Source organism: Oncorhynchus keta, unplaced genomic scaffold (assembly GCF_023373465.1).
Source record: "Oncorhynchus keta strain PuntledgeMale-10-30-2019 unplaced genomic scaffold, Oket_V2 Un_contig_5916_pilon_pilon, whole genome shotgun sequence".
In the NCBI taxonomy this organism is placed as follows: Eukaryota; Metazoa; Chordata; class Actinopteri; order Salmoniformes; family Salmonidae; genus Oncorhynchus; species Oncorhynchus keta.
In genome coordinates this window covers 23,882-51,488 of record NW_026288583.1, presented here as the reverse complement: position 1 = coordinate 51,488, position 27,607 = coordinate 23,882, and the positions used below count along the sequence as shown (strand labels likewise).

General features: G+C 40.0%; 2 protein-coding genes across 4 annotated transcripts in view; both read right to left on the bottom strand.

Moving 5' to 3' along the window:
* The window catches only part of wdhd1 (WD repeat and HMG-box DNA binding protein 1), a 48,268-nt gene extending 31,042 nt beyond the window's left edge, over positions 1–17,226 (bottom strand). Inside the window, exons 1-9 of one of the 3 annotated variants that reach the window (XM_035743426.2) lie at positions 17,072–17,226; positions 16,372–16,455; positions 15,624–15,735; positions 11,360–11,511; positions 10,026–10,137; positions 9,820–9,870; positions 7,736–7,831; positions 4,962–5,054; positions 797–903 (exon numbers count right to left, since the gene is read on the bottom strand). In XM_035743426.2, the coding sequence (XP_035599319.1) occupies positions 797–903; positions 4,962–5,054; positions 7,736–7,831; positions 9,820–9,870; positions 10,026–10,137; positions 11,360–11,511; positions 15,624–15,735; positions 16,372–16,448 (800 nt within the window). In that variant the 5' untranslated portion in view covers positions 16,449–16,455; positions 17,072–17,226. The remainder of the gene's footprint in view (positions 1–796; positions 904–4,961; positions 5,055–7,735; positions 7,832–9,819; positions 9,871–10,025; positions 10,138–11,359; positions 11,512–15,623; positions 15,736–16,371; positions 16,456–17,071) is intronic. The other 2 variants (XM_035743425.2, XM_035743424.2) reach the window with 2 other exon arrangements.
* A 273-nt stretch (positions 17,227–17,499) lies between these two features.
* On the bottom strand, positions 17,500–26,650 carry LOC118362067 (suppressor of cytokine signaling 4). Its single transcript, XM_035742270.2, is given in 4 exon segments — positions 17,500–22,859; positions 22,862–22,908; positions 22,910–23,838; positions 26,533–26,650. Coding segments are annotated over 3 exon segments (1,188 nt in total). The 5' UTR covers positions 23,809–23,838; positions 26,533–26,650; the 3' UTR covers positions 17,500–22,617.
* Between the last annotated feature and the right edge of the window lie 957 nt (positions 26,651–27,607).

Here is a 27,607-nt window from a genome sequence, read left to right as displayed (position 1 = left end):
CTTGAGAGGATCTGCAGAGAAGAATGTGAGAAACTTCCTAAATACAGGTGTGCCAAGCTTGCAGCGTCATACCCAAGAAGACTTGAAGCTGTAATTGCTGCCAAAGGTGCTTAAAGTACTGAGTAAATTGTCTGAATATTTATGTAAATGTGATGTTTTTTTAGTTAATACCTTTGCAAAAATGTCTAAAAACCTGTTTTGCTTTGTCATTATGGGGTATTGTGTGTAGATTGATGAGGGGGAAAAACTATTTTATCCACTTTAGAATAAGGCTGTAACGTAGCAAAACGTGGGGGGGGATACAAAATCAGGGGGTCTGAACACTTTCCAAATGCACTGTAAACAAATGTGTACACAAAAATTGAACATTTCAGGGACATGGGACCAACACGTTACATGTTGAGTTTCTATTTTTGTTTAGTATAAGTAACTGTCAGTTCTGCTTTAAACTCTTAATGAAAAATGTCCTTTCCTTGTATGCATGCATAGATGTAATATTACGGTTTGGAAAAAGTTAACCGTTTGTTGACCGGTTAGTCGGCACCAAAATTAGTCCCAATTAGAAATGCAAATGTGGGTTATTCCATTGTGCCAGGCAAGATCAGTTGAACCCAATCAAGTATTTGAAAAATAAAAAACACTATTGAACTTATATTGAACCCAGCTCTGCACAGTTCCACTCAAATGCTTCAACCAAAGCAAGGAGAACAGTCAGTCCGTGTGAAATATTAAATTAAATCAATTGAGCGAATCGAATATTGCTTTCTAGGAGTTTCAGTGTGATTCTGTCTCATACCTTTCCACACACAGCTTGCTCTCCACGTCCCAGACCGTCAGCAAACCTCCGATGCTCCCTGCAGCCAAGAACTTCCCACAGGGCGACCATGCCACAACATTTATTGCCTGGTAGAAGGAGCAAGGAATGGAGAAAGATTGAGAGAGGAGATGGAGGTGAGAAAATGACTCATTAAAGATGGAAAACCACCCTTTTAAATGGGAGCAACAGATCATTTTCCATATCGTTACCAATGTATACCAGGTGAAGTGTTGGTGAGGTGGTTTATAGGGCGTGCAATGCTTTTCTAATGAAAGAACACATCAGTTTCCAATAACTGCTGTGAAATAAAGTTACAGTTCAATTAGTGCTACGGATGAACAAATGTATAATATGTTTCATGCCAAACTTGCATTAAGTTAAAAATCAATGTTTCAGGTTATGGTGTTCCTGTAGGTTTGTGGAGTGTAGGGCTAACCCTAATTAGCCGACTGGCCGATTGTTTGGCGTTAGGCTGTTGGTCGACCGACGTTGTTTTAGTCGAGCAGTAACAGACACAAAAGTTTGGACGCACCTACTCATTCAAGGGTTTTTCTTAATAAAAAATAAAAAACGATTTTCTACATTGTAGAACAATAGGGAAGACAAACAAACTGAAATAACACATATGGAATCATGTAGTAACCAAAAAAAAGTGTTAAACAAGTCCAAATATATTTTATAGTTGAGATTCTTCAATGTAGCTACCCTTCGCTTTGCACACTTGGCATTCTCTCAACCAACAGGTGTGCCTTGTTAAAAGTTAATTTGTGGAAGTTATTTCCTCCTTTGTAGGTTTGAGCCAATCAGTAGTGTTGTGAACAGGTTGGACTTGCTTGGGCCAAGAAACATGAGCAATGGACATTGACCGATTTCCACCGGTCTTTTTGGTCTAATGAGTCCAAATTGAAGATTATTGGTTCCTACCGCCATGTCTTTGTGAGACACAGAGAAGGTGAACGGGTGATCTCCGAATGTGTGTTTCCCACTGTGAAGCATGGTGCTTTGCTGGTGACACTGTCAGTGATTCTACAGCGATATGCCATCCCATCTGGTTTGCGCTTAGTGGGAGAATCATTTGTTTTTCAACAGGTCAATGACGCAAAACACACCTCCAGGCTGTGTAAGGGCTATTTGACCAAGAAGGAGAGTGATGAGTGCTGCATCAGATGACCAGGCCTCCACAATCCCCCGACCTAAACCAAATTGAGATGGTTTGGAAAAGCAGTCAACAAGTGCTCAGCATATGTGGGAACTCCTTCAAGACTGTTGGTAAAGCATTCCAAGTGACTACCTCATGAAACTGGTTGAGAGAATGCCAAGACTGTGTAAAGCTGTCAGGCAAAGCGTGTCTACTTTGAAGAACCTCAAATATTTAAATATTTAAACACTTTTTTGGTTACTGCATGTTTCCATGTGTTATTTCATCGTTTTGATGTCCTCACTATTATTCTACAATGTAGAAAATAGTCAAAATAATGAAAAACCCTTGAATGAGTAGGTGTCCAAACTTTTGATCCATTGCGGAAGGCTAGATAGACTAAAAGCCAATTCATGCTTGATTGGAAAATGTGGTAGAAGTCTCCATATGGAGGGCGTGAAGCAATCGCAGAGCCTCCAGAGGCATGCAGAGGCCAAATCGAGCTCCGTACCGCAACACCATGCGCCTCCCAAATTTTGTAACAATGCAGAAGGCTCTGTATAGCTCCATATTGACGTGATTTGTTGAATGTAGGCGTGGGTGGTACATGCTGTGCCAATGCAGACATCGGATTGACCAAGCGCCCAGACGCACAATGCACTTTCCTCTCCAGAATGCACATTCATTGTTTCATAACAATTGTGTGAATTGTTTGCGTTTGATTGTTAGTGTATATCAATTCCCCATTACATATATCACCTGTAATACATTTACCAGTAATTCCTAGTCTGTTTGGTTACTGTAATTTATTTGAATGCATTCAATATTATTATTCCAGTCTCCCCTCAATGTCAGACAGGACAAATTGTTTGCAGAGTGCACAACCATTCCGTTTTACGAGTTTTGTAAATTTAGTCATCCGTCTTTTGTTTGGAGCGCTCCTGGCAATGTTGAGTAAGGACACGCATAGAAGTAGGCCTATAGGCTACCTGGCCTGCGCACAAATGTAGGCATATAAATGTGCCCATTTGGGGATCTGATAGTATTTCTGATTGGCTTAACGCACCACCATTAATGACCTGTGGAGCTACTCAAAGTAATGTTTTCTTCCCCTCAAACAGAAAGCAAACAAAGTCTGTTTTTACATCCATTGAGAATAACAATACTTCCTCAATATATTTGATCAATCTTTCCAGCTCTCTGCCTTTCGATAGCCAGTCTGCGTGAGATGTCATGCTCTGATCCAATTGAAACGTAATGAAATAGGCCTACCTGATTACTTCTTATCAGTGCTGGACTTGGACTGAAATAGGCTCCGGTACCCATTTTGGGTGCTGCTACTGTTTATATTTAGGTCCAGGAGCTCCACAATACTTTTTAGCTAATATTCTATAAAAACAGGAGCTCAAGCAGAACATTTGAGGTGCCGGAACTCAGCTCCGGTGAGCTAGTGCCCAAGTCAAGCACTGCTTCTCATCCCTTGCGCAAATAGACTACAACTGGGTCTGTCCCGAGCTCACTGGCTAAGGAAACAGAGCCTAGAATAATTTATACAATGTTGGTAGTTGGCTAGGGACAAGCTTTGGGCCAGACCCAAGTTAAATAGTTTATACAATATTTCAAGTTCATTGCAGACAGGCCATGTGTAGCCAATGTGATTTATAGGATATTTATTTTTATATTTTCTACCTGCATACTGCAATGTTTTTATTTGTTGGCTTTATGTAGGCTATTTTTACATAGTTGGCAATGGAAATAGAAGTTGATTAACCACATGACAATGATTTTGAGATATGAAGACATGAAACTGTTTCACTAATATTTGCATATGAAAACCATAACTGGCATACAGATTGGTACGTAGAAATGGTAAGATAAATTGCCATTCCACATGAGAAAGTTTGCCGACTCCTCGTGTAGCCTATTACCGGCAACTTCAGGAGAGTAGTGGCAGAATCTGCAAAAGCCAGCAGAAGCAGGAGAATAGTTGGGTCAGGTTTTTTCAAATCGAATCAAGCACACACCGATTAAAACACCTGAGTAATCTTTCAAATTATTAGCACATGTAAAAACCCAAATCGTCATTCCAGCTGTGTATTTGGTCTGCACATGTGCTAGCGCCAGCCGAGCGAAACTCCCTCTATAGCCCGAGTGAAGTGAGTTAGGAATAACTGAATGCATGAGTCTTAGAAGTAAGTTTTACATAAACTTTATATGACCAAACTCAAATATGCTTCCCAAAAATATCACGGTAGAACATTTATTTGATTGGTGAGTTCCATCAGGTAGCATGATTTCAGATGTGTCCATGTAATTAGGAATATAGGGGAAATAGTTATTCTTACAAAGCATGTAAAAATTGATCAAACTAATATATTAATCTATTATATCCACAATAACCGCATTGTGTGCATGTAACCGTACTCATTGACAGCCTGCAAAAAACATATAATTTCCCAAGCCCTGAATTCATTAGATCATTGCTGTCCATTTGAAATTAAGTTTATTTGACCTTTAAAATTGTACAACAAAGCTTATTTAGAAAAATATCCATGTTTTCAAAATCTAGATATATTGTGAATCGCCTATACATAAAAGCTGCGTATGATTTTTTTGCCCATATCGCCCAGGCTTACAGTGGAGCCGTGCATGGTGTTGTTTAATAGGTAGAGGAGAAAACATTGTCCTTCCGGAGACACCTGAAACCCCACCTCTTTAAGGAATACCTAGGATAGGATAAAGTAATCCTTCTCCCCCCCCCCTTAAAATATTTAGATGCACTATTGTAAAGTGGCTGTTCCACTGGATGTCATAAGGTGAATGCACCAATTTGTAAGTCGCCCTGGATAAGAGCGTCTGCTAAATGACTTAAATGTAATGTAAATGTAAATTGTGAAACAGAGTAGGCCATCCATGAGGAACGCTTAATTTTGTTTTCCGTTTCAAACCCTTTTGTAACCTTACTGAACATGCCCCCCAGGTGTCCACTTTACCCATTGACCTCACCTGTGTGCCAAGGTCATCGGAGAGTGTGCCCACCTGGGCCCAGGAGTCTCTCTGGTACAGCTGCACCGTTGTCTCCACGGGAACGGCCAGGAGCTAGACACACACACACACTATGGAAACCACTGGACGCACTGACATAATGGATTAAGTGTCACTAAGTGGATCAGGATCAGTCTTGAAAAATATATCCTATCTCGATGTGACTAACCTGAAAAAATAATAATGGTGCATAAAAGAGGTACTGAACAGGTGAAAACTATAGGTCACCTTAAAACAGGGCTTCTTAAACCTTTTCAGCCTGGGACACAAATGAGAAATTCTGTGTTTTCCTGAGACCCAAGCTTAGAAAAATATGCAACTATACATAAATATCAGTACATTTTCATTGCCCTTATGCCTAAAACAAAATGCAGTATAGACAAAAACAAATAACAATGAAATTAAATATCCATATAAATGTGTATTTTCCCCCATTAAAAACCCTGTCATACCGGTCTAGGTTGGAACTGTTGCTGTTAAAATACAATAAATCATTTACATTCTGAACAGGAATAAACAGATTGATCACATCACACAGATAAATAACAGAACACACACACAGGCTTCTTGATAGGGCAATCCTAAGTAACAGTACAGATGAAAAATGAGCAGGCCTACTGTACATCTTACAGTAGAAATTGTTGAAAGTCTATGTTGGAACTGTTGCATAAACTTTATATGACCAAACTCAAATATGCTTCCCAAAAATATCACGGTAGAACATTTATTTGATTGGTGAGTTCCATCAGGTAGCATGATTTCAGATGTGTCCATGTAATTAGGAATATAGGGGAAATAGTTATTCTTACAAAGCATATAAAAATTGATCAAACTAATATATGAATCTATTATATCCACAATAACCGCATTGTGTGCATGTAACAGTACTCATTGACAGACTGCAAAAAACGTAGCTTTAATTGAGTACCCTGCATGTGTGTTTTAATGAAAGTTTGAGTTGTATCGAGTACTATTAGTTGTCACTCTGACATTTCCGCTGATGTTGATCCCTGTACAGGGACAGCAGCCATAAGAAGTTTTAAAATATAATACATATTTTTTTATTCTAAACTGGAATAAAGTGATTGATCACATCACACATATGTAGACCAGAAAACACACACACAGTTCTAATGAGAGCATGTCTATTCTGGGCTCAGTTTTGGACAGTGCAACACTGAGGTCAAGCTCAGCCTTGTACAGAAACAGTTCCTGTTTTTTTAAAGTATGTCAGAGTTGAGAGCCCTGACTCACATAGGTATGTGGTGCCAAACTGGACCAGAACATCTACTGCTTTCTCAGTCAGGCAGGAGACCGCTTCCTGCTGTGGATGAGCAACCCAGAACTGTGTGAATGTGTTCGCCTCAAAAAGCATCTTGCTTCAATCCGTTTATTCCAGTTAAGAATGAAAATTATTATTGTATTTTAAACAGCAACAGTTCCAACCTAGACAAGTTTTCAACAATTTATACAGTAAGATGTACAGGTAGGCCTGTTCATTTTTCATCTTCATCTGTACTGTTACTAGGGTTGTAGCTAGCTTGCTTGGCGAATGTTAGCTATTAGCTGTGTAACATTACAAGGCAAGGGGATTGTTTGAAAGAGAAACTCACATCTACTATAATAATAATAATAATATTATTATATATTACTATAATGAGAGTTAGTTAGTACTCCCTTATTTCTGCTTATCATCATCTGTTATAAAAAGACAATTCCTTGCTAGCTGACTTTTCCACTGTCGGAGCACTGTTTCCTGAAGCATTCTGCCCTGTTTTGAAAGAACTCCCTGGGTTTACCATCATGCTGTGGATGTTTGTCAAATGTATTAATTTGTTCGTTGAGACTCATTACTAAGCACTTCTCCACACAAAATACATTGTGGGCACACATTGTTATAAGTTTGTATGGAAGACAATTGAGCTCAGTCAGAACTTGTGACTAGCATGAGTCCAATTCATGACAGCGGTGAGTGATGGCGAGTGGGAATAACAAGTCAGTGCCTTTAACCACTAGGCTACCCTGTAAGCGCTGTCGTTCGAGTGTTGGACTAGTAACCGGAAGGATGCAAGTTCAAACCCCCGTGCTGACAAGGTACAAATCTGTCGTTCTGCCCCTGAACAGTCAGTTAACCCACTGTTCCTAGGCCGTCATTGAAAATAAGATTTTTTTTTTTCTTAACTGATTTGCCTAGTTAAATAAAGGTAAAATAAAATAAATGAAAATTGTGTAAACTGCAGAAAAAAGATCAGTTAAACCTTGAAGCACACGGGCATCTCATCCTCACGCATCTGCCAAACTGAGACCACTGCTAAGAAAAGAGCGCACTGAACAGAGAGAGCAGATGCACTTGAAACTGTGTGTATGCTAATTTAGAAAGATTGACATAATCAGATAAGAGGAAATTGCCTAGGATCAGATAGAAGGGTCAGGCCAAGGATGGTCAGGGTGTGATTCTGACATCTAGCTAAACAAGAGGACCATGGCAATTGCACATGGGAAAGGAGGGAAACTCATTGGTGTCATAAAATGTATAGCTGGGGAGGTGACGCATACAAGAGTATAAAATGTGTTGTGAACTTTCTAAATGTATGCACTCAGCTGACTGTATCCTTGGTGATACACACTTGAAACTTCTCTTGAGCTTTGGGTCTCAATTCCTTATCGAAAGAGGTTGCAATAGCATTTTTCTTTTTAAGTCTATAACCTAAAAGTAGAGGTAAGTGAGTTAGTACCTTAGCGGCCTTGGGCTGCCAGGCCAGTCGGCACAGGGACTTGGCATTGATGACATCATTGGACTTCTGCAGCAGCGGCCAGCTGGTCACCTGAGTCTGAATGAATCCAAAGCAGAGTTTCTCAGATCACTCTAACGCAGGGTTTCCCAAACTCCCCCGGGTTTTGGTTTTTCCTCTAGCATTACACAGCGGATTCAAATAACCAAAGCTTGATAAGTTGATTATTTGAATAATGTGTGTAGCGCTAGGGCAAAAACCAAAACGTGCACCCAGAAGCAGCCCCAGGACCGAGTTTGAGAAACACTGCTCTAATGCAATAACACGGTCATGTTCATTAGGCAAAAAAACTGAGTGAAACTGGAGAGGGACTACCTGGACTTATCCAATAAGAAAGACACATTTTCATTTAACAAAACACTTTAGTGTTAAACGACCCAGATATCATTTTTTAAATATGCTTTCAAATGGCAGTTGATAGAGCAAGAGCAGAAACAATATATTTTATAGTCTTATAGAGACTCTTCACAGTAGCCACCCTTTGCCTTGACAGCTTTGCCCACTCTTGGAATGTATTTCAAGTAACAGGTTTGCCTTGTTCATTTGTGGAATTTCTTCATTCTTAATGTGTTTGAGACAATAAGTTATGTTGTGACAAGGTATGGGTGGTATACATAAGATGGTGCTATTTGGTAAAAAACCAAGTCCATATTATGGCAAGAATAGCTCAAATAACCTAAGAGAAACGAAAGTCCATCACTACTTTAAGACTTTAAAAGTTTCTTCAAGTGCAGTTGCAAAAACCATCAAGCGCTATGATGAAATTGGCTCTCATGAGGACCACCACAGGAAAGGAAGACCCAGAGTTACTCTGTTGCAGAGGATAAGTTCAGTTGTACCTTGTCAGCTCGGGGGAGGCAGCGTAGCCTAGTGGTTAGAGCATTGGACTAGTAACCGGAAGGTTGCGAGTTCAAACCCCTGAACAGGCAGTTAACCCACTTGTCATTGAAAATAAGAATATGTTCTTAACTGACTTGCCTGGTTAAATAAAGGTAAAAAATTTAAAACAGAATTACCAGCCTCAGAAATTGCAGCCCAAATAAATGCTTCAGAGTTCAAGTAACAGACACATCTCAACATCAACTGTTCAGAGGAGACTGCGTAAATCAGGCCTTCATGGTCCAATTGCTGCAAAAAAAACACGACTAAAGGACACCAATAAGAAGATGAGACTTGCTTGGGCCAAGAAACACTAGCAATGGACATTAGATCAGTGGAAATCTGTCTTTTGGTCTGATGAGTCCAAATTTGACATTTTTGGTTTTAACCGCTGTGTCTTTGTGAGATACAGAGTAGATGAACGGATGATCGCCGCATGGTGGAGGTGGTGTGATGGTGCTTTGCTGGTGACACTGTCTGTGATTTATTTAGAATTCAAGGCAGACTTAACCAGCATGGCTATCACAGCATTCTGCAGAGATACACCATCCCATCTGGTTTGCACTTAGTAGGACTAACACTTGTTTTTCAAGACAATGACCCAATACACCTCCAGGCTGTTTGACAAAGAAGGAGAGTAAAATGGAGTGCTGCATAAGACGACCCGACCTCCCCAATTGAGAGGGTTTGGGATGAGTTGGACTGCAGAGTGAAGGAAAAGTAGCCAACAAGAGATCAGCATATGTGGGAACTCATTCAAGACGGTTGGAAAAGCATTCTAGGTGAAGCTGGTCGAGAGAATGCCAAGACTGTGCAAAGCTGTCATCAATGCAAAGGGTGGCTACTTTGAAGAATCTCAAATATAAAATATATATATATTTTTTTAAACTATTTTAGTTACTACATGATTCCATATGTTATTTCATAGTGTTGATGTCTTCACTATTATTCTACAATGTAGGAAAATAGTACAAATAAATAAAACCCTTGAATGAGTAGGTGTGTCCAAACATTTGATTGGTACTGTATACATATATTTTTTTACACTGTTTGGAGGTAGGCATACAGAAAAAAACCCTTAGGCAGCCCGCCCAAGGATTTCAATGACAATGAACTAAACAGAAGAGTAGAATATGATGGCGTGTTACCTGTTCCTCAATCTTCCACACAGCTACAGATCCATCACAACTAGCAGAGGCCTGAGACGAGAAAGGTTTGACAAATACTTTTTTCTTGTATGAATAAAGCATTCTAGTCTATTCCCAATGCACAATAACAGTATCTAGCAAATTAGTATCATGTCAAAACCTGTAAAATTAGTGGTGGTAAGGGTAACGTTGTAGATGATTCCTACCAGGAACTCATCCTTGGGGTCAAAGGTGACACTGAGGATGGGTGCAGTGTGTCCCCGCAGGGTCTTCTGCTGACTGCTGTCGTACATCTCCACTACCTTCACCATGAAGTCACTGAGGGAGGCGCGCACACACACACACACACACACACGATCAGAACAAAGGAAGAAGAATCAAAGAAAATCATTGTTTGGGCTACGGGTATGTCCGATTTAATGATATAAAATGGATCATTTCATTAAAGCAAGAATTCTTGATTAGTCAGGAAAAATCTAATCTCTGGGGAGTGAGTGAATGAGTGTGGAAATAAAATGATTGAAGGAATGAATTAAGGAATGAATGAATAAATCATGCAAACAATCAATTGAGTAGTAAGTGCTCTGCTTCCAACTTTTACTTTGTATCAGACACATACAGTATTACATATCTAGATCAGTTTGATCTGCAGAAGGAAATAGACGCAAGAAACGAATTTCCTAAAATCAGTTGTGGATGTCATACAGATGCCATATCTTCATTTGATCACCCTATTGCACAGCAGGAAATGCAAACTTGTAAAGTACTCAAGGCTTAAAAACGCTTCTAAAGTATATCATTTTCACCTGAAAATGTCAGACTTGATTGATCATCCCCTACAAAAATGTCCATTAACGATATTCCACATAATAATTCAAATTTTCCTGCTGTAGCAAATTGGCTCAAATTAAGATCCTACATCTGTAACCCTCAACAGGCCTCAGATGCCGGTGTTGATCAAGTCAATATTCAAACGGATATTAGCCACGTGAAAATGGCCTGATCAATCAAGAGATATGGTCAGAGTCTTCATTTCTGTGATACACCCGTTTAGGGAATCAATGCGTACAGCAAACAGCAAATGACTTACAGTCTAGACTAATCAGAAAGGAATTGAATGCCGTTTCGTGACTATTTGGTCAAAAGTCATCCGCGCACGCTGTTTTCAAAGAAGTCATTCTACAGTGTAAAGATCCTATATTCAAAACCCTGCCCATTGATTCTTAAACTGGAATTATCCCACTAGAAGTCCAATGTCCTTCCAAATCCCCCAAAACGCTTGATTGTTAATCTAATCTATGATCTGGCACAATAACTATATTGGGATCATTAGTATAACCATCAAACCAGAAACACATTTTTATGACAAGGAAATAAACGTAGATATCTGCATTGCCGAACTGAGGAGGATAATGACATTCAGAATATAATTTGTTCAGCTTCTAGCAATTTGCTCTGAGCTCTGCACATCAGGGTGGTAACACAGAAATGACATTATATTCTAAGTCATTCTATTTCTATGGGTGTCCGTCTACAGTACCTAGATCCGGCAGCGACTCTGGAGCCGCTGCTGTTGTAGGTGATGTGGGTGGCGTTGGTGGTAAAGCGGGTGAGGATGCCATCTGGGTCACCCTCAGGGAACGTGTGGATTTGTACTGTGTTGTTGGAGGCTGCTGTGACCAGCTTCCCATTCTATATATTATGGGAAGAAAAGACAAAGTTAGATAAACATAAGAATTTCATTGTACACTCACTGTATGCCATGAATATGACAAATAATTTTATATTTGTAACGGGGAGCACTGTTTGAATATTATCATAATGTATGTACAACTTGACTAAGTATGTAACCTTAGAAACAAGGGTCATGAAATCAATAACTTGCTAACATCGGATAACATTCATATACCGGCCATCTCTGAAACTCACTTAGATAATTCCTTTGATTATAAAGCAGTAGCAATAGAAGGATTAACATCTACAGAAAAAACAGGAATGTCTATGGGGAGGTGTTGCTGTATACGTTCAGAGCCATATTCCTGTAAAGCTTAAAGAGGATTGTAGCGGTTAAATTATCCACGGGAAAAGCGTCCTCAATTCGCTATTTCAGTGCATAGATGACGTGTATTTTTTCCCCATACCACTGTTCTGAGACAGGTGCATGATAATGGTCCATTCTAAATCAAAACTAATTTCACATATTATTTAGTATATGTAAATTAAACATTAAATGAATAACAGTCTTATAGGTGACAGTATTAGCCTATCACTTGTGAATGATGCCCAGCTTGTGCAGTAAGGGAAGAAACAGCACATGCCTTTTTTTGCAACTTCAAATCATAGTCGCAGACCTCATGTAGCCTAGCCCATTTTGATAAGGTTTGTATCACAACTGGTGGCCAAATAACATCTTACAACTAAGCACATTAATCCGCTTTATAACCAGTGTAAAGCCTAACTGGCATACATAGGCTGCACGTGAGTTTCAAGTTTGGGCAAGATCAATTTCACTATAAAAATGCACCTTTGTAATAAACCATTACATGCATAACTGCATTTGTAGTCACTTTTGAGAAGTGTTTTCCAGCTATTTGATAGCATTTGGAAAATGTGCACTTATAGCCTACTGCTGTGTGCACATTGCTAAGCTTATAAATGTGGAGAAATAGCCTGATAAATCAGCAAAAAAAGAAACATCCTTTTTCAGGACAATCTTTCTAAGATATTTGGATTATTACGAATTCTGATCTTCATTGTAAAGGGTTTAAACACCGTTTCCCATGCTTATTCAATGAACCATAAACAATTAATGAACATGCACCTGTGGAACAGTCTAAGATGGTAAGGCAATTAAGGTCACAGTTACAAAAACTTAGGACACTAAAGATTCCTTTCTAATTACTCTGGAAAAACACCAAAAGAAAGATGCCCAGGGTCCCTGCTCATCTGCGTGAACGTGCCTTAGGCATTCTGCAAGGAGGCATGAGGACTGCAGATGTGGGCAGGGCAATAAATTGCGATGTCCATACTGTGAGACGCCTAAGACAGCGCTACAGGGAGACAGGACGGACAGCTGATTGTCCTCGCAGTGGCAGACCACATGTAACAACACCTGCACAGGATCGGTACATCCAAACATCACACCTGCGGGACATGTACAGGACGGCAACAACTGCCCGAGTTACACCAGGAACGCACAATCCCTCCATCAGTGCTCAGGCTGTCCGCAATAGGCTGAGAGAGGCTGGACTGAGGGCTTGTAGGTCTGTTGTAAAGGCATGTCCTCACCAGACATCACTGGCAACAACGTTGCCTATGGGCACAAACCCACCGTCGCTGGACCACAGGACTGGCAAAAAGTGCTCTTCACTGACGAGTCGCGGTTTTGTCTCACCAGGGGTGATGGTCGGATTCGCATTTATCGTTGAAGGAATGAGCGTTACACCGAGGCCTGTACTCTGGAGCGGGATCGATTTGGAGGTGGAGGGTTCGCCATGGTCTGGGGCGGTGTGTCACAGCATCATCGGACTGAGCTTGTTGTCATTGCAGGGAATCTCAACGCTGTGCAATGCAGGGAAGACATCCTCCTCCCTCATGTGTTACCCTTCCTGCAAGCTCATCCTGACACAACCCTCCATCATGACAATACCACCAGCCATACTGCTCGATCTGTGTGTGATTTCCTGCAAGACAGGAATGTCAGTGTTCTGCCATGGCCAGCAAAGAGCCTGGATCTCAATCCCATTGAGCACGTCTGGGACGTGTTGGATCGGAGGGAGAGGGCCATTCCCCCCAGAAATATCCGGGAGCTTGCAGGTGCCTTGGTGGAAGAGTGGGGTAACATCTCACAGCAAGAACTGGAAAATCTGGTGCAGTCCATGAGGAGATGCACTGCAGTACTTAATGCAGCTGGTGGCCACACCAGATACTGACTGTTACTTTTGATTTTGACCCCCCTTTGTTCAGGGACACATTATTCCATTTATTAGTCACATGTCTGTGGAACTTGTTCAGTTTATGTCTCAGCTGTTGAATCTTGTTATGTTCATACAAATATTTACACATGTTAAGTTTGCTGAAAATAAACAGTTGACAGTGAGAGGACGTTTCTTATATTAGTGAGTTTAGTTTAGCAACATTAAGCTAAACATTCTGATCTGTTGCATCATCAATAGAATTGGTCAACTTTTGTACTATGGCGGATAAGTACATTGACATAGGATAGTGCTTTCACTGTTCATTAGGCCTACTCATCTTGTTGGCTGAAGAAAAGTAGGCAGTTCTGGACAGTTCTGTCATCTTTAATATGCGCATCGGAATTCGATTAGAGGGATGCACACAGTTGCGTCCCAATGTGTCTCTTCCTTCACTTGTAGCCTATTTCTTAACTAAAATGCTTGTGAGAAGGACTCGATCGATCATGTGACGGACATCGGCTACATCTGAGAGTGAGTGAGATGTGCTTCGGAGCACGGCAATTATAATTATTATATTCAGCCCTAGGGCACAACGGCCACTTTGGCCACAAAAGGCATGGATTTTTTAGGGGGCATTACGGCCACACAAGGGGGATGCCGCATGGAAATTTGAGGCCTGGTGAGAATATTATCAAGTGCTTGTCAAATTGTGAATGAGAGCGTGATGAAGTGTGTGCAGCTTGAAGCTTTTTAAAAATCATTAGAGTCCCATCATGCAGCTTTACAATGTATAAAAAATCTAAACATATAGCCCAACGTTTGTATCACATTGCATAAATAACTCTAAATTAAGAATATATGAGGACCAGTTTCTTTGTTAAACGGTCAAAACAGAATATTTATGAAGCTGTGTTCAATTGTATTCTTCATACTATAAAATATATATTTTTAAATTCCGCAGGGCTTCCCGAGTGGCGCGGCAACTCAAGCACCGCAGTGCTTGAGGCGTCACTACAGAACTGGGTTCGATCCCATGCTGTCTCACAACCGGCCGTGACCGGGAGTCCCATCGGGCGGCGCACAATTGGCCCAGTGCCTTCCAGGTTTGGCCGGGGAGGCTTTACTTGGCTCATCTAGTGAGAGTAGAGTAAAGCAGAGTATGCTTTTCTGTTCCTCTGAAATGGACTACATTTACTTCATATCATGTTTCTTTAGACCCGTCTAAATTAAATTATGGATTTACTGTGATGGTGTAGGCTATATTAAATGGATTTATTCGACTTTTTAAAATGTAGATGTTCAAAGTTCTGCATCAGTGGCTTGTAGGCTATGCGTGGAAGGCAGGAGATGCTAAACGTGCTTATGTTAATATTAAATAACGTCAATTACTGGCTGACAATTTCAGGACCGCCACAGCCCGAGCCATGATTGCATGGAACTCCCATCTCAAATTACTCAAGCAAACAGCAAAATGATCTTTAAAAAAACAGATTAAACATCTCATGGAACAGCATGGACATTGAGGGGACACACAAACACATATAGTTTGTATTATTTTTGTTGTATTGTTTGTATATTGTTACATTTTACATTTCTGTGACTGTCCTTGTCTAAATGGTGTATAAGTGTGTTCTTAATCGTCATGTTGTGTTTCTTGTGGACCCCAGGAAGATAATAAAATAAGAAGTGTTATAGAATTGACATCAACCACCTGCAATATGGTTGTAGACTAAGTGGTTGTAGGGTCTAAGAGTGGTTGTAGGGTCTAAGAGCCTACAGCCATGTCTCAGGAGTACCTCATTGGCAACCACATTGAGTAGGCTTATTGCATATTTGCTGTGAAACACATTGGTAACTTTGGCAATGGCAGACTGGTATGAGACTCACCTTCAAGGCTAAAGAATAGACCTTCTCCCCCACGTTGATGGACTTGGGATCGTCGTCATCCAGACTCTCCCATATTCTCACATCCCCATCACTTCCACAAGTGACTATATACCTGAGAATGTCAGGCAAGAATAATTTCAGCGACTGCCTCTATACTTATATTACTACCTGGACAATATTTATTAGTGCTGAGAGATTGGCGCTTTTTGAGGTCAGTTCGATTATTAAAAAATAATGGGTTTGATTATTCTTTTAACATTAAATGCACTATGCATGATGGGTTGAATGCTCTAACACAGCATAAAACAATAAATAAAAGTCCCATGATGGTAGTGACTGCCATTAGTGCTCATCACTTATTGATCTTAATCAATTCACATTACTTTAAACAAATATTTCAGTTGTGTATATTACATTTGTTTTATGCCTATTTGATGACCAGGGCCTAACATTTACGTTTTGGTCAACCAGCCACTGTGGCAGGTACAAGTAGATGGAAAAAATCTTCCAGCCACTCAGATTTTTACCAGCCAAAATATTTTTTGGCCTGATGACCATGCTTAATGTTTTTTTAAACAAAACATGTATAAGTGATAAGTAATGTGATATATTGCTTAATTTCCTGTTTTTTGACAAGTCTTTTAACCAAAATATCAGATGAGACATGTTCAGCTGCCACTTTATGGACGGGAGGTAACGCTGGTAGTGAATATGTTCCAGCTGTCATGGCTGCTTCAGTTATACTTACTTTCCAGCGTCATCGAAGCAAACATCAGTGTGTCCCTCCGAGTGGCCGTAGCGCATTGGTTTCCTTTCACAGGGCATTGCTCTACTGAAATGATAGCATTATGAGAATGAGAGGTGATGCAAATGTGGAAGTGGCATGTTCCCATTTATGTTGTACATACACACATGAACTAGCTAACATACTGAATTCTTCTTCTCGAGTGCCACTTAACTAAACAGTATTGATGTGCTGTTCATTTTATTGTTGTCTACTTATTTTATTGTTGTCCATTGTCGTGTCGCTAAGGTTATTGGCTGCCTTGGTACCCGTTTGATTAACTACTATTAGCTACTATTGCAAGTGCAATCAAATTTCCCCTTGGGGATCAATAACACAGCTACAGTATCATTCATCTTATTTAATAACGAACACTGCATTTTACTATCTATGACTTAGTCAAGTTTAGTTAGTTTACTACTTTTTTAAGTGTGCAATTCACTTTCTTTGAAAATGTATTCCTGTGTGTTATATGTGCTAGGACCTTTGAACCACATAACTAGCTAGCGTCAGCTAACCGGGGCAGAATAACAGTTCAAAATAGCTAACTGGCTAAAAACCAAATGACAAAAACACGTAATCATTCCAAACGTTTGAAATCGTCTCTTTGAATATATCATATTGCAGGAGATGAGTGAAACAGGGATCATAAAACCAAACTTACTGTAGAATCCTCTTTCTGTGATGGCAGAAACTCCCGCGCTGTTGAAAACGAGGAACCCAAAAGAGCTTCAGGATTCCCGCCCGCGACGTCAAGCGTCACCACTCCCCCGACTCCTCCTTTGCTCCTCCCATGTGCCCAAAAAAGACGAGCGCCAGCAAAAATCTATCATCCTAACTTTGTCATGTAGGCAGGCGGCAGCTAGCTATGCAGTAGATATGCGGCTTTGTATCTTTTCAAATATAAATGATAAATTAATTCCAATCAAGTCATCGATAATTTCCTTCTGCTCAAAACTAATTCAACCTCTCAATCTTAACTCCCAGTATAGTCTAAACTCATTGCATTCGTTTTCAAAGAGTTGTATGTTTATTCACATCATTGTTAAGAGTTAAAATGATACAAAAAAAGTATTGTATACACAAAAGACTGGGCAACGAAATAAAATGTGTATCAAACAACAATATGTAAGTACCACAGGACCACAGCACCTTAATTGGGGAAGACTGGCTCGTGGTAATGGCTGGAGCAGAATGAGTGGAACTTATCAAATACGTCAACCCCATGGTTTGATGCCATTCAATTGGCGCAGTTCCAGACATTATTATGAGCTATCCTCCCCTCGGCAGCCTCCACTGGTGAGTACCTGTCATCTCTTTACAAACCCATGTGGCCCAGACAATCTGATCTTGGTATACTTTCTATTGGCTGAGAGGTGTCTCGCTGGAGTAATTTCATAAGCACAACAGGAAATAGGCTGCTGCAGACAGCTGTGTCTAAATATTACTGCAATGAAATCCAATAGTCTCCAATAAAGCCTGTGTGTGTGTGCCTGTGTGCTTGTGAGTTTTGTGTGTGGGTGTCTGTGTGTGAGTAACCTGTGCAATGTGTGTGCTTGCTTGTGTGTGTGCCCATGTTGACTGATTACTACAAATGAGCTAAAACCAAAGACATACAATCCCATCACAGAATCGTCTGTGATTTAATGAATTCTGTATATAATAAGATACCTTAATACAGTGTTACAATGTTAAACTCTGGATGGGGTCTGACTGCAATGATAACTGGATACTCTGAGACACATTCATATTTAATTTCTGTGGTATGGGAAGATCAATAAAAGTATGGCTCCTGCCTCTGTCCATTGAGAAACCATATTTATTTTCCCCATCATCTAGTCAGCATCACGATTCTCCACACTTCACCCAAAGTGTGCACTTGCACACTTCCCGTCACAGGTTTAACAGCAATGGATTGGTGTTATCATTGTCGGGGGGGAGCTTTTGCCATTGTTAAATCCATGATGGGAATTGTGCTTATGGATAAGGGAGGAGAATAGGGAAGCTGCCCATGACTGAATTTAAATGTGTCTTTCCATGATTTTCTATTGGTAGATGGTTAAAACATTTTAAAAAGTAGACACTAATGTCCCTTTGAGCATGGTGCTATAATTAATTAATTAATTACACTTTAAATGGTGTACCAATACACCCAGTCACTACAAATATACAGGCGTCCTTCCTAACTCAGTTGCTGAAGAGGAAGGAAAATGCTCAGGTTTAAAAGCATGGATTGGAGCTTCCATCATTGTTAAATCCACGATGGGAATTGTGCTTATGGATAAGGGAGGAGAATAGGCACACTGCCCCTGACTGAATTTCAATGTGTCTTTCCATGATTTCTCGCATCCTATCTACTCACCTATTTTTCAACCATATTGGGTCCCTCCCCTCGCATTTTCTTCTCCAATGCGTTTTGAGAAGGTGGTGAGGATCAATCTTATCGCCAAATGGCAATAATTAAGAGTGTGTAAAATAAATTACTTGTAAATTAACAAACAACTTCAAAATCTGAATTAGTCTTGCATAGAGAGGAAGAAAGTGCCTTCTATTTCTTATCTCTCCCACTTTTTGGAATGCAATAACATTCAAAGGTGCTCTTTGCAGAGAGCACTTTGAATTTTTTTCCCACATTTGAAAGGCAAATATTACCATACTATTAAGTTATTTTACTGAGCAGTGGTAAGGGCATGGTTAAGTATTATGTGAGAAGTGCTTTTCTAGTAGAGCAAGGATATGTGCTTTGTTGATGCGATAACAGGTTCTCGATTAGAAAACAAAGATAGTCAGTCAAAAATAAGATATTATATATTTCTTGACCATCTGTTCTACATAGAAAATAATGTCACAGAAAAGAGGTTTGACAATGGAGCATCTATTGGTTGTATTTGGAAGTAGAATATAGTATCCATGTAGGGAAATTGGAATTAATGTTATTAAAGGTTGTTTGGGTGGTTGAAAATTTGAGCATTTTGAGGAAACAATATTAAGAAGACCATAATTCAATATATCAGAATAATGAGGTATCTGGCCTCTCTAAAAAGTGCTAACATGAAACAGTATCCATTTTACAGTGCCATCAGAAAGTATTCACACCCCTTGACTTTTTCCACATTTTGTTGTGTTACAGCCTGAATTTGAAATGGGTTATCTTGAGATTGTGTGCCACTGATCTTCACACAATACCCCATAATGTCGAAGTGGAATTATGTTGTTTTTTTTAAATGAAAAGCTCAAATGTCTTGAGTCAATAAGTATTCAACCCTTTTGTAATGGCAAGGTTAAATAAGTTTGGGAGTAAAATAATAAGTAATAAGTTGCATAAGTTGCATAATAAGTTGCATGGATTCTTTGTGCAATAATAGTGTTTAACATTATTTTTTAATGACTACCTAATTATTATTATTATTATTTAATTTTTTTAACCTTTGTTTAACTAGGCAAGTCAGTTAAAGGACAAATTCTTATTTACAATGACGGCCTACCAAAAGGCAAAAGACCTCCTGCGGGGAAGGGGGCTGGGATAAAAAAAACATTTTTAAATAACATATAAATATAGGACAAAACACACATCATGACAAGAGAGACAACACAACACTGCATAAAGAGATACCTAAAGACAACAACATAGCAAGGCAGCAACACATGACAACACAGCATGGTAGCAACACAACATGACAACAACATGGTAACAACACAACATGATAGCAGCACAAAACATGGTACAAACATTATTGGACATTATCTTTGTACCCTACACATGAAATTATCTGTACAGTCCCTTAGTCGAGTAGCACATTTCACACACGGATTCAACCACAAGGACCAGGGAGGTTTTCCAATGCCTCGCAAAGAAGGGCACCTATTGGTAAATGGATAAATTTTCGCCTAAAATTACATACCCAAATCTAACTGCCTGTAGCTCAGGACCTGAAGCAAGGATATGCATACTCTTGATACAATTTGAAAGAAAACACTTTGAAGTTTGTGTAAATGTGAAATTAATGTAGGAGAATATAACACATTAGATATGGTAAAAGATAATACAAAGAAAAACACATGCTTTTTTATAGCATCATCTTTGAAATGCAAGAGAAAGGCCATAATGTAGTATTCCAGCCCGAGGACAATTTAGATGCTGGCCCATAGATAGCAGGAGTGTATGTGCAAAGTTTTAGACTGATCCAATGAACCATTCCATATCTGTTCAAAATATTGTATCAAGACTGCCCAAATGTGCCTTAATGGTTTATTCATACATTTTCAGTTCATAATTGTGCACTCTCCTCAAACAATAGCATGATATTCTTTCACTGTAATTGCTACTGTAAATTGGACAGTGCAGTTAGATCCGGTGACTGTGCTGGCCACTCCATTATAGACAGAATACCAGCTGACTGCTTCTTCCCTAAATAGTTCTTGCATAGTTTGGAGCTGTGCTTTGGGTCATTGTTCTGTTGTAGGAGGAAATTGGCTCCAATTAAGCGCCATCCACAGGGTATGGCATGGTGTTGCAAAATGGAGTGATAGCTTTCATTCTTCAAGTCCAAATCTCCCACTTTACCACCACCAAAGCACCCCCAGACCATCACATTGCCTCCACCATGTTTGACAGATGGCTTCAAGAACTCCAGCATCTTTTCATTTTTTCTGCTTCTCACAAATGTTCTTCTTTGTGATCCGAACACCTCCAACTTAGATTTGTCTCTCCATAACACTTTTTTTCCAATCTTCCTCTGTCCAGTGTCTGTAATCTTTTGCCAATCTTAATCTTTTATTTTTATTGGCCAGTCTGAGATATGGCTTTTTCTTTGCAAATCTGCTTAGAAGGCCAGCATCGCAGACCCGCCTCTTCAATGTTAACGTTGAGACTGGTGTTTTGCTGGTACTATATTTAATGAAGCTGCCAGTTGAAGAATAGCCTTCATTTCTCAGAACAAGAATAGACTGACGAGTTTGAGAAGAAAGTTTGAGCCTGTAATCGAACCCACAAATGCTGATGCTCCAGATACTCAACTAGTCTAAAGAAGGCCAGTTTTTATTGCTTCTTTAATCAGACAACAGTTTTCAGCTGTGCTAACATAATTGCAAAAGGGTTTTCTAATGATCAATTAGCATTTTAAAATGATAAACTTGGATTAGCTAACACAACGTACCATTGGAACACAGGAGTGATGGTTGCTGATGATGGGCCTCTGTACGCCTATGTAGATATTCCATTAAAAATCATCTGTTTCCGGCTACAATAGTCATTTACAACATTAACAGTGTCTACACTGTATTTCTGATCAATTTGATGTTATTTTAATGGACAAAAAATGAGCTTTTCTTTCAAAGACAAGGACGTTTCTAAGTGACCCCAAACTTTTGAACGGTAATATATATAATTTCTCTTCCATTTGACATTACAGGTTATTTCAGGTAGATCGCTGACAAATAAATTTAAATTAAATCCATTTTAATCCCACTTTGTAACACAACAAAATGCAGAAAAAGTCAAGGGGTATGAATACTTTCTGAAGGCACTGTATGTACTTTTCTGGGACTGAAAAAAACAATGAAATGTTGTGGCAACCAAGACAAACCCACTTGTAATGCATCTGTAAACATACCATGAGTGTGAATAGTGCATTTATATTGCCATCTTGTGGCCTTAGATAAGACTGCAGCCCTCTGCATCCTCTAGTTACAAGACTGAAAATCCCAAAGTTCTGTATAAAAACAAGGACTATGTGTTGGACGGCCATGTAACCACTTTTAAACTGTCCTCACATATTGCATTAAATGTGTAAATGTACATACTAAAAGTGTTTCTGAGTGTTATCGCTCATTAAGTTACTGTAAGAAGGCAGTAATCGCTGCCAAATATTTGTCTCTCCATAACACAGCAATGATTATTGTATTGGGATGTTACATTTGTCCAGATGAGATAGTTTTTAAACCAGATGTGTACTTCCTCATAGCTTCTGTAATAATGCAATCATTCACTCTGACATTCATTCAAATCATCTCACTCTCCCTCCCACACCCATTCAAGTCTCTTGTGTGTCCGATTACATTTTCCCACAAGGAAATGAAAAAGTCTACAAAGCAACCATCTTGCGACTGCAGGAAGGATCTTCACAGGTCTCTGAAAACTGATAAATCATTGTCAATATGGAAGAGTAGTAACCCATGGGACAATAATGATAGTAGGTAATTATAATTTTTCTACACTGCACAAGCCCCATTGCACATGTAGTGGTACTGTCTAAGATAGTACCTGAGCTGATAGGGAAGTGGAAGGATATCAATGCCTTGGTACGTAGTGCAGCTACAGATCACGGCGCGGCACAAGTGTTGCAGGGTGAAGGGGAAAGTCCGGGGCAGGGGGAGAGCAAGGAGGGGCTCGAAAAAAAGGCATGTGGCCGGGTCGCTGTAGTTCCGGAGCAGGCCCGTGACACTCGGGTCCGGTACATGCACGGGTCGCGTCCGTCGAAGCTGAAGCGCTTGCCGTTCTGCTATGCGTGCATGGAGGGAACGGCTGTAGCGGCGGAAGCTGACTGAGAAGAGGAATTCGTCCTGGGCCGAGTCGCGCAGGAGGAAGGTGCCCTCTGGCTGGCCCTCCAGGAGCTCCTCGGCTTCGAAGCGGTCAAGCACGCCCCAGTAACACGGGCTGTTGTTGATCTGGAGGAGGTCCGGGACAAGGATGTAGTCGGTATAGCTGTCACCATGGGCTGCTCCACCTTGTGGACAGGACGGGTCCCAGTCCTCAAGGCTCAGGGGCCTACTTGAGCAAATGCCCTCCCAGGAAAGAGGCATCGAAGGCGGAGACGAGGATGTGGAAGGGAATTGTTCTTTGCTGGCAGCCTGGGAAGCCTGAGCAGCTTGGGCAGTCTCTAGGCCCACGATGGTGCTGGGGTGGCTGGCGTGCTTCTTAATGAGGTGCCAGCAGTGAGCCATCTCCGACTTGGGTGAGAAGGGACACTTGTCCTGCATGAGCTCCGAGATGTGGATCTTGCGCTTGGACCAGAGGAGCACAGAGAAAGCCCCCCTGGAGGACTCTGTTGAGTGGCCGTGGTGGTGATGGTGGCCATTACGGAGAGGGAAACACTGACCCACCGCATCCTGGAACTTCTGCCGGAGGGAGCGTCGAGAAAGGGCTTTTCAACAGGGGACGTCCGTGTCGATTTCCCCCAAGACGGTGCAGCTACACTTCCTCTCTCGCCGTCGCCACGGACACGAGGTGGAACGCACCCCCTGCTCATCCATCGGTCCCTCCCCCTCCGGACCCCAAAGGCCGGGGGTTTTCCGGGAACTCTGGGAGTGTTTCTTGCTGCTCCACACGTAGCTGTCTACACTCCAGCTGCGGATGCCACATTTGGGACGGCTGTCTGAACTCCAGGATTTCTTCTCAGGCATGGTCCTCCCTCCTCTTTATACAGCTCTGTGCTACATCAATGGACAGAGATAAACAAGTAAATTAAGTAACTAGTAACTTGGATTAAGTAACTATCACAGATAAATCAATGGGATTGTTATCAACAAAAGCTTTGAAATAAAATGTCAAATAGTATGAGTAGATGGCATATCATGTTAGTTTAGATAGGCAAAGCTCAGATTCCACACAGGTAGGCTAATACTAATAGGCTAATACTAGGCTCCCACTGGGCACAGATGCAATTTAATCGTCAAGTTTTGATTTAATTTTGGTTGAGTTATCAAACGTGAATCCAACACGAAATCAACTAAATATGTCACCTTTTCATTGGATTTAGTTTAAAAGTTGGGTTAAAAGAAGACTAAATTCCCTTACGTTGATGACTTTTTGCAAATCCAATCATTTTTCCATGTTGATTCAACATCATCACATATAACGTTTTTGTTTAAATGACATGGAAACAAAGTTGATTCAACCAGTTTTTGCCCAGAAGGCTAATACTGGTATGGCGTATTTCCATTGAGAACTTATGTCACGTTCTGACCTTTATTTTCTGTGTTTTGTGTTTAGTTAGTATGGTCAGGGCGTGAGTTGGGTGGGTAGTCTATGTTTGTTTGTCTAGGTTTTGGGAATTTCTATGTTTCGGCCTAGTATGGTTCTCAATCAGAGGCAGGTGTCATTAGTTGTCTCTGATTGAGAATCATACTTAGGTAGCCTGGGTTTCACTGTGTGTTTGGGGGTGATTGTTTCCTGTCTCTGTGTGTGCACCAGATAGGACTGTAATTTGAGTTTCACATTTCTTGTTTTGTTAGTTTGTTCATGTGTACCTGAAAGCATTAAAAAAGTACCATGGAAAATTACCACGCCGCGTATTGGTCCTCTGATCCGTTTCGCCTCTCCTCTTCGGAAGAAGAGGAGGAAACTCGTTACAACTTAGCCCAGTGTTTTACCCAAAAGTTCAGACTTTTCTGTTTCCATCTACACAGGTCCAGAACCTGTGTCTCACTGGGTGTTGGCCCCGGATTACCAACTCTAACTTGGGACCAAGCCCAGGCCACTGGTACTTTTCAGCTTTCATTTACATAGCAATGGCTAACTGTGAACATGAGTTAACAACTTCCATTGTTAGCACCTTCTCACAAAGAACTGTCCTAATGATGCAGAGGTTGTTAAAACCTTGGATCAAACCCTTTTTTTCAATTTTCGCCTAAAATGACATACCCAAATCTCACTGCCTGTAGCTCAGGACCTGAAGCAAGGAAATGCATATTCAAGAAGATACCATTTGAAAGGAAACACTTTGAAGTTTGTGGAAATGTGAAATTAATTTAGGAGAATATAACACAATAGATCTGGTGAAAGATAATACAAAGAAAAAAACATGCTTTAAAATTATTCATTTTTTAAATCATAATCTTTGAAATACAAGCAAGGCCATTATATCACTTCGGAGTCTAAGCGCAATTTAGATTTTGGCCACCAGATGACAGCAGTCTATGTGCACAGTTTTAGACTGATCCAATGAACCATTGCATTTTGAATCACTGTTCAAAATGTTGATACATTTTCAAGTACATAACTATAGAGAACATACACAATATATATGGTAATAAAACATTTAAGTTTACACACTCCCAGGGATGTCATAAATTATGGAAAATGTGCTTCCCTGCAGTAACGACACTAACCTTTACACATCTAGATGGGGGGGACAGCAGGGGTTAAAACTGCAGAACCCAGTTACAACAATTGAATATAAAAATAGATTTTTATCAAACAAAACTATGCTACACTTTATCTCTGGGCCCCCCAGGATGAGAAATCAGAGCAAGATTACTGAATGTAAGTACAATATTTACCTTCAGAGGTGAATGTATCAAACCAGTTGACATGATAACTGGGGTGGCTGGTAGCCTAGTGGTTAGTGTTGGGCAAGGAACAAAAACGTTGCTAGATCGAATCCCCAAGCCAACAAGGTAAATAATCTGTCATTCTGCCCCTGAACAAGGCAGTTCCTAGGCTGTCATTGTAAATAAGAATTTGTTCTTAACTGACTTGCCTAGTTAAATAAAAATGTTAGTTTTTTGTTGTTGTGCACTCTCCTCAAACAATAGCATAGTATTTTTTCACTGTAATACTGTAAATTGGAAAGTGCAGTTAGATTAACAAGAATTTAAGCTTCCTGCCCATATTCCCTATGTCCAGGGAAACATTTGTGTTATACTAACAACATCATGCTAATCACATTTGCGCACATTAGCTCAACCATCCCGTAGAGGTTAAATCTGCTCTTCACAAGTCCTCAGTGTCAGCCCTAGCTATATGGAAATACAGTCCCCAAAAAACAACACTAAAGCGTTCATTAACATAATCACTGGTGAGTCATGACAAACTGGTGCTGTAGCCTAATGGAGAAACCCGTTAGTGAACTGTGTTATTTTAAAAAAATAAATCGATTTTATCCCCAATTGTGGACTTCCTTTATAGTAGGCTGACCTCTGACATGGAGAGTTTCAGTAAAAAAGCCCATATCACTGGTTTATGACAAACAGAAATCAATGAATTATCTTTATAAACTACTTAAACACATTATTACATCATTTATTAACCCCTTAATTATATAAAGCCTGTTGTACAGGTCTTATTTATAATGTAAAAATGTGTTTAATGTTGGAAATATATGCGCAAATTGTATAATGACTTACCAACAGCCATCTTTAATCCTGGTTTTAAAAAACAGTTTATAAGAAGGGCAGAACCTCAAATAAACCTACTATTGGTATTGTTATAGACTGCTTGCCTTCTCACTAAAACATGTCCAGGCATGTAGGAGGACTGGACAAAGGCAGTGTAATTTCAGAGGCAAGACAATTCATGACGTTTGAGAGTGCCCCACAGAATGATATTCAACCAATTATATAAAAGTACACTTACTATACAGTTCTACAATGTTTAAATATGCATCCGTACATACCAAAGTATTTTTTTCTGAAAAGAGATATAGACACAAAACAGTAGCCTAATTAAAACCTAATTTAATATAGTTTTACAGAACATTCAATTGCGAGTAGCCTACACCTTTTTTCCCCCCCTAATCTTCTAAATTGTTTAACTGTTGATTACGTTTGTCTAGAGACTTTCTTACCTTTCAAAGTCGTTTTAGAGAGTCAACATAAATGTTTCCAATTTATATTATAATCTCAACATTTGGAGATGAGGAACGAGCGTTCGGTCCTCTGTCCAGACCTCATCTCCAGTGTGTAAACTAGTTCCTCGCTCTTTATAGATAAATCCTCTTGGGATTTGATCGTTTCCTCATTTGTTGGGGATGGATGTGTGAGTGAGAATGCTGCATCCTTTCCTCAGTAGCCTCGCAGGCATGTAATGTCGACAGTCTCACAACCAAAAGGCTAGGCCTAATTGTTTTATTAAAACTATCATGATAGACCTACAGTATATTTCACACCTCTGATTTTTGGGATATAATTTTGCCTAGAATTGTATTAATCTAGCCTATTTATTTCAGCAAACAGAGTCTGTGTGCAGAGTGGTGACCCGTCATTCAGGGCAGGTAGGTCAGAGCAAAAAATATATATATATATATATATCTATATATATAAATAAATAAAAATTGGGGGGCTTGCATGTTATTTTGGCATTAATACATGTCAGTTTTCAAACAATGTAAAAAAAACACATATAATTGATTTAATAAAACCGCAAACAACCATGGTCTCTTTTTTGTTTTCTTTTTTGTTTTTGAGTAATGCATCTCCAAAA